Genomic DNA, 7,065 nt, shown 5'->3' with positions numbered 1-7,065 from the left:
ATGATGAGAGCATCTATTAGAGAAGAAGAGGACAACATCATAGCAAGATTCCTTAGTGGCCTTTCTCTTGAGATAAGAGATAGGGTTGAACTCCTTCCCTACCAAGACTTGAATGATTTGGTTCAACTTTGCATTAAAGTTGAACAACAAAATTTGCGCAAAACTTCAAGTCAAAGGGTGGGTTCATACTCCAACTTTTATCCCAATAAAGACTATAAAAGGGAAGGTAGCACATCTAGAGAAAAACCAAAGGAAACTACCAAGCCCTTAGCCAAAGATGCCTCCACCCCACCCATCCGAACTAGGGACGTCAAGTGCTTTAAGTGCTTTGGGAGAGGGCATGTGCAAGCACAATGCCCAAACCAAAGATCTTTGTTCTTAAAAGGTGTAGACGAGTACACTAGTGGTGAGGATGAGCCAAGTGAAAGAGAGGAAGGGGGAGAGGATGAGAGGGTAGCTCCATTAGAGGGAGAATTGTTAATGATTAGGAGAACCCTCAACAATCAACCTAGCACATCCATGGAAACACAAAGGGAGAACATCTTTCATACAAGATGTAATGTTTTAGAAAATATATGTTCCCTCATTGTGGATAGTGGATCTAGTTGCAATTGTTGTAGTGCTAGGATGGTTGATAAGCGCAATCTACAAATAGTTCCTCATCCCAAACCTTACAAACTACAATGGATCAATGAAAATGGGGAACTAAGTGTAGATAAGCAAGTGGAAATCAAGTTTTCCATAGGAAACTACAAAGACAAGGTTTTATGTGATGTAGTACCTATGGAAGCTTGCCATATCTTATTAGGGAGACCATGGCAATTTGATAAGAAAACCTTGCATTATGGTCTCACTAACGAGATTTCCTTCACCCATAAACATAGGAAGTTTGTACTTAGTCCTTTACCACATTCTCAAGTGGTACAAGACCAAATACAAATGAAACATAAGAGGGATGAGGAAAACAAAAAAAAAAGAGCGCTAGAAAAAGAGAAAATCCTTAGGGATAGAAAGGCGTGAGAGAAGAGTGTTCCTTCCCACAAGGTTGCTCAACAAGAAAAGCCTTTTGAAAACATCTTGGAAAATTTGCTTCTTGTTGAACAACCAAGCCTAATCTTTTGTAAGGGAACACTTGCATGCACTGCCACAAATAATGAACCCATGAGTCTACCTCCTCAAGTGGAAAATCTTTTGAGTGAATTTGAAGATATATTCTCTAATGAGGGATCCAATGGACTCCCTCCCATTAGAGGTATAGAACATCAAATTGACTTCATTCCGGGGGCAAGCCTACCAAATAGGCCCGCTTATAGAACTAACCCCGAGGAAACCAAGGAGATAGAGTCACAAGTTCAAGACTTGTTGGAGAAGGGTTGGGTTCAAAAGAACCTAAGCCCTTGTGTTGTACCTGTCTTGTTGGTGCCAAAAAAAGATGGAAAATGGCGTATGTGTTGTGATTGTAGAGCAATCAACAACATCACCATCAAGTATAGGCATCCAATCCCAAGGCTTGATGACATGCTTGATGAGTTACATGGGTCAACTATATTTTCTAAAATTGACCTTAAAAGTGGGTATCACCAAATTCGAATCAAAGAGGGTGATGAATGGAAAACCGCTTTTAAGACCAAGTTTGGATTATATGAGTGGTTGGTGATGCCATTTGGCCTCACTAATGCCCCTAGTACATTCATGAGGCTCATGAATCATACCTTGAGGGATTGTATAGGTAAATACGTAGTAGTTTAGTTTGATGATATCTTAGTGTATAGCAAAACCCTAGAAGACCATCTAAGTCACCTTAGGGAAGTTCTTCTAGTGCTTAGGAAAAATAGTTTATTTGCCAATAGTGATAAATGCACCTTTGGTGTAGATAGCATAGTTTTCCTAGGTTTCATAGTTAACAAAAGGGGGGTGCATGTTGACCCCGAGAAAATCAAAGCCATCCGAGAGTGGCCAACTCCGCAAAGTGTAAACGATGTAAGAAGTTTCCATGGGCTAGCTAGCTTTTATAGACGTTTTGTACCTAATTTTTCAAGCTTAGCTTCCCCTCTCAATGAACTTGTCAAAAAAGATGTTGCATTTTGTTGGAGTGATAAGCATGAGCAAGCCTTTCAAAGGCTAAAGGCTCAACTCACCAATGCACCAATTCTAGCTCTCCCAAATTTTTCTAAAACCTTTGAGATAGAATGTGATGCATCGGGAGTGGGCATAGGTGCGGTATTGTAGCAAGGTGGACACCCCATTGCATATTTTAGCGAAAAACTCCATGGTGCCACCCTCAACTACCCCACCTATGACAAAGAGCTTTATGCTCTTGTGCGAGCCCTAAAGACTTGGGAACACTACCTTGTGTCCAAAGAATTTGTAATCCATAGTGATCACGAGTCTTTAAAGTATTTAAAGGGCCAGCACAAGCTCAATAAGAGACATGCTAAATGGATGGAGTTTCTTGAGCAATTTCCTTATGTAATCAAATACAAGAAAGGAAGCACAAACATAGTGGAAGATGCTCTCTCAATGAGGCATGTGCTCTTTTCAAAACTAGGTGCCCAAATTCTTGGATTTTATCACATAAGAGAGTTTTATCAAGAAGATCAAGAAATTTCATCCATCTATGCCCAATGTCAACATAGAGCACAAGGAGGTTACTATGTGGCCGAGGGATATCTTTTTAAGAAAGGAAAACTTTGTATTCCCCAAGGCACACATAGGAAGCTCCTTGTCAAGGAATCACATGAAGGGGGTCTCATGGGCCATTTTGGAGTTGATAAGACTCTAGATCTTTTAAAAGAAAAATTTTATTGGCCACACATGAGAAAGGATGTCCAAAGACATTGCTTTAGATGCATATCATGTTTAAAAGCAAAGTCTAGAACAATGCCTCATGGACTCTACACCTCCTTGCCGATTGCAAATGCTCCTTGGGAAGACATTAGCATGGACTTCATTTTAGGACTCCCTAGGAATGCAAGAGGCCATGACTCTATCTTTGTGGTAGTGGACCGTTTTAGCAAAATGTCCCATTTTATTCCTTGCTACAAGGTAGACGATGCTCAAAATATTTTTAGACTCTACTTTAGAGAAGTGGTGAGACTCCATGGTATACCTAGAAGTATAGTATCCGATAGAGATCCCAAGTTCATAAGCCACTTTTGGAAAACACTTTGGGGCAAACTTGGAACAAGACTACAATTTTCAACTTCTTGTCATCCTCAAACGGATGGCCAAACCGAAGTAGTCAATAGATCTCTTGGCACTATGCTTAGGGCTATCACGAAAGGAAACCACAAATCTTGGGATGAGTACCTTCCCCACATTGAGTTTGCTTACAATAGAGTAATCCACAAGACTACTAATGCTTCTCCTTTTGAAGTTGTATATGGATTCAATCCTCTCACACCTATGGATTTGTTACCTCTTCCTAACCCACAAGAATTTGTGCATAAGGAAGGAGTAATCAAAGCCGATTTTTTTGAAGAAAATGCATGAGAAGATTAAACTCCAAATACAACAACAAAATGAAAAGTATGCAAAATACAACAATAAAGGAAAGAGAGAAATAATTTTTGAGGAAGGAGACTTAGTTTGGCTTCAGCTTCGAAAAGATCGATTTCCCACTCAAAGGAAGTCCAAACTAAGTCCTCGAGGTGATGGACCCTTTCAAGTCCTCAAGAGAGTCAACAACAATGCTTACAAATTGGACCTACCTCTTGAATATGGAGTGCATGATACATTTAATGTAATTGATCTATCTCCATTTGTAGGTACCCATGAAGACAAGGACGACATGGATTTGAGGAAAAATCCTTTCCAAGGGGGAGGGGATGATGGAAGAGGGCCAAGCCAAGAGCGTCTAGATCCAAGTGAAGAGCGTCTAGAGCCAAGACGTGAGCATTCAAAGGCACATGAAGAGCGTCTAGTGCAAAGAGGAGAGCGTCTAGGACCAATTACTAGGTCCATGGCCAAGCGAATCCATGAAGACTTGGACCAAGCTACAGATGGAAGAGAGAGATATTTGTACATGCTACATGAAGGCCCATCAAGAGTAGCTTAGTATTAGTTGTAGTGTAAATAGCATAAACTTGATTCCATGAGGATTTGACCTAGATTTGCTAGATTTGCTATGTTTCTAGAAGGATTCCTTCACTAGGGCCAGCCATGTGCCATGGTTTCCTTGTGATGTCATTTACATTTCATTTAGATTGCATTTGCTTATCATTAGGTTAACCTTTATGGTCCTCCTTAGCCTATAAAAGGGGGAGCCAACATCATGTATTTTCAAGATTGAATAGAGTATTGTTATGCTGCCAATTTTGTGCCATACACTACTCCTTGCCTAGCATCTAGGTTTTAATCTTAACTTCATCACCTTCAAAGGGGTTGACCGAACCTCCCCAATTCCACACTCTTCATGCACCTTCAAGGCACTCACACTTCCTAGGAAGGCCTTGTTCATCTCCTCCACAAGCTTTCGTAAGTTTCATCACCAAAAAGCAAAGAAGAGCTCATAGGAATGCCATCACTTTCACTGTGAACCATCCTACCTGGTCTCAAGACTTCTAGCCCAAGGAGAAACTCGTAACTGACCCCAGACTTACCCCATAGGGGCGGGCGAGGATTTTAATTGGCGAACCGTACTATTCAACCCTGGCGTTCTCACTCAAGACGGAGGCGTTCTCTAAAAACCGTCCTGCCCACTCTTGAGACTTCTAACCCATGGGAAAGGTTTGTAACTGACCTCGTCCTTGCTGTATGAAGTCAAGGGAGGGTTTTACTTGTGAACCCTATTGTTCAACCTTGGTGTTTTCACTCGAGGATGGGGGGAGGTGTTCTCTGCGAATCTACCTTCCCCGGTCCTGAGACTTCTAACCCAAGCGAATCGGTTCGTAGCTGACCTCATCCTCGCCCAAGGGCGAGAGAGGATTTTACTGGTGAACCATACTGTTCAACCTTGGCGTTTTCACTCGAGGGAGAGGTGTTCTCTGCGAACCTACCTTTCCCGATATCGAGACTTCTAACCCAGGTGAATGGTTTGTAACTGCATTGTACAAAACATTCGAGAATATACTTCAACCGAAACTTTATTGGATGACCTCGTTAAAAAAACCCTTGGAAGGGAAAAAGAGTGTCCCCTAAAAACTGCGTACAATGCAATAGTTCAACAGAAGTAAAATTCGAGGTTGGTCGCATTCCATGTACGAGGAATCGCGCCGCCCTCTAATGTCTCAATCCTGTATGCCCCGTTCCTAAGGGCCTCTGTCACAATGAAAGGACCAGTCCACTTGGGGGATAACTTGTTCTCTAGCTGGTATGGGTTGGCCTTTCGCATCACCAGGTCGGCGACCTGGAACTGCTGAGGTCTCAGCTTGGAGTTGTACTTGTACTCCACCTTTCTCTTCAAGGCTTCAACTTTAATTCTTGCTTCCTCCCTTACTTCATCCAGTAGGTCCATGTTCACCTTTCTCTCTTCATTGGACTCTTCCGCCACAAAGTTCTGGAAGCGTGGCGAGTTCTCCTGGATCTCTACGGGAATCATCGCGTACGAATCATACACCAAGCTGAAGGGTGTTTCCCTGGTGGTGGACTGGGGAGTGGTGTGGTAAGCCCACACAATTCTAGGGACTTCTTCTGCCCAGGTCCCTTTGGCCTTCTCCAGCCTTCTCTTCAGACCCCTCAGCAGAACTCGGTTGGCAGACTCAACCTGCCCATTCGTCTGGGGGTGCTCAATTGATGCGAACACCTGCTTTGTCCCAATTTCTGTACACAGCTTTCCCAACTGTTGGCTTGCGAACTGGGTGGCATTATCAGACACCAACCGTTTCGGTACTCCGAAGCGGCATACTATGTTCTTCCACATAAAGTGCCGAATCTTGTGGGTCATAATCTGCGCCACTGGTTCGGCCTCTATCCACTTCATGAAATACTCTATGGCGACCACGAGGTACTTCATTTGCCGTATCGCCAAAGGGAAAGGTCCTAGTATATTGATTCCCCAGGTATGGAACGACAAGGGTTGTAAATCGATCTGAGCTCTTCTGTTGGTGCCTTGTGCCAGTCAACATGTTGCTGACATTGCTTGCACTGTTGTGCGTACCTCGTGCAATCTTCCCTTATAGTTGGCCAATAGTATCCCGCACGAATGGCCTTCAACACTAGGGATCGACCACCGATATGACTCTCGCATATCCCTTCATGGAGTTATGCCATTATTCGTGTGCACTGCTCGCCACTTACACATACCAAAATAGGGTGGATGAACCCGTGTCTGAACAACTCTCAGTCTGTGAGGGTGTACTTAGTTGAATTTTTCTTTATTTTTCTGGCCTCTGTGGGTTTCAGCGGGAGCATCCCATCAGCCAGGTAACGCTTGAAGGGCGTCATCCAGGTTTCTTCTCCCTCAACCAGGAATACCTACAATGACTCTTCCCCTAGAACTGGGTATCTGCTTATCCTGACCGTTTTTCATGTCTCCTGAGTCAATGACCGATGACTCATTTTCCTCCCTTCGACATGCTAACTTGGTGGACCCCTACCAAATTATCCGCAGTGAAGGTTCGAGGTGTCTTCAGGGTTTCTTGGATGACTATCCTTTGTCTGCCCCCCTTGCTCGAACTAGCGAGCTTTCTAGTAAGTCAGCTCGAACATTCTGCTCTCTAGGGACATGTATCAACTCGAACACTACAAACGACTTCTTCAAAACTTGAACATACTCTAGATAGGCGGCCATCCGGGGGTCTTTGGCTTGGTATTCTGTTGTTACTTGGCCCGTGACTATTAGGGAGTCACTCTTCGCCAGCAAACTCTGCACACTCATCTCCTTGGCTAACATTATTCCAACGATCAGAGCTTCATACTTTGCCTGGTTGTTGCTGGCCTTGAAAGTGAACTGCAGGGCCTGCTTGATTAATAGCCCATTCAGCCTTTCCAGGATGACGCCAGCTGCGCTGCCTTATTGGTTAGAAGATCCATCTACAGAGAGCACCCATCAAAAGTCGGATTCTTCATGGTGCGTGTCTGCCGAGGAGAACTCTACCTTGAAGTCAGCATAAACCTGGCCTTTGA

General features: G+C 43.5%; 1 protein-coding gene across 1 annotated transcript; it reads left to right on the top strand.

Annotated features, from left to right (window-relative positions):
• Positions 1 to 1,161: 1,161 nt before the first annotated feature.
• On the top strand, positions 1,162 to 4,057 carry LOC137835834 (uncharacterized). Its single transcript, XM_068644549.1, has 5 exons — positions 1,162 to 1,729; positions 1,892 to 1,971; positions 2,407 to 2,778; positions 3,046 to 3,103; positions 3,768 to 4,057. Exons 1-5 carry the CDS (start codon positions 1,162 to 1,164, stop codon positions 4,055 to 4,057), a joined length of 1,368 nt encoding a protein of 455 aa, XP_068500650.1.
• Positions 4,058 to 7,065: the final 3,008 nt, after the last annotated feature.

The sequence above is a fragment of the Phaseolus vulgaris genome, chromosome 11 (assembly GCF_000499845.2).
Source record: "Phaseolus vulgaris cultivar G19833 chromosome 11, P. vulgaris v2.0, whole genome shotgun sequence".
NCBI lineage: Eukaryota > Viridiplantae > Streptophyta > Magnoliopsida > Fabales > Fabaceae > Phaseolus > Phaseolus vulgaris.
This window is presented reverse-complemented; position numbering and strand designations above follow the sequence as displayed.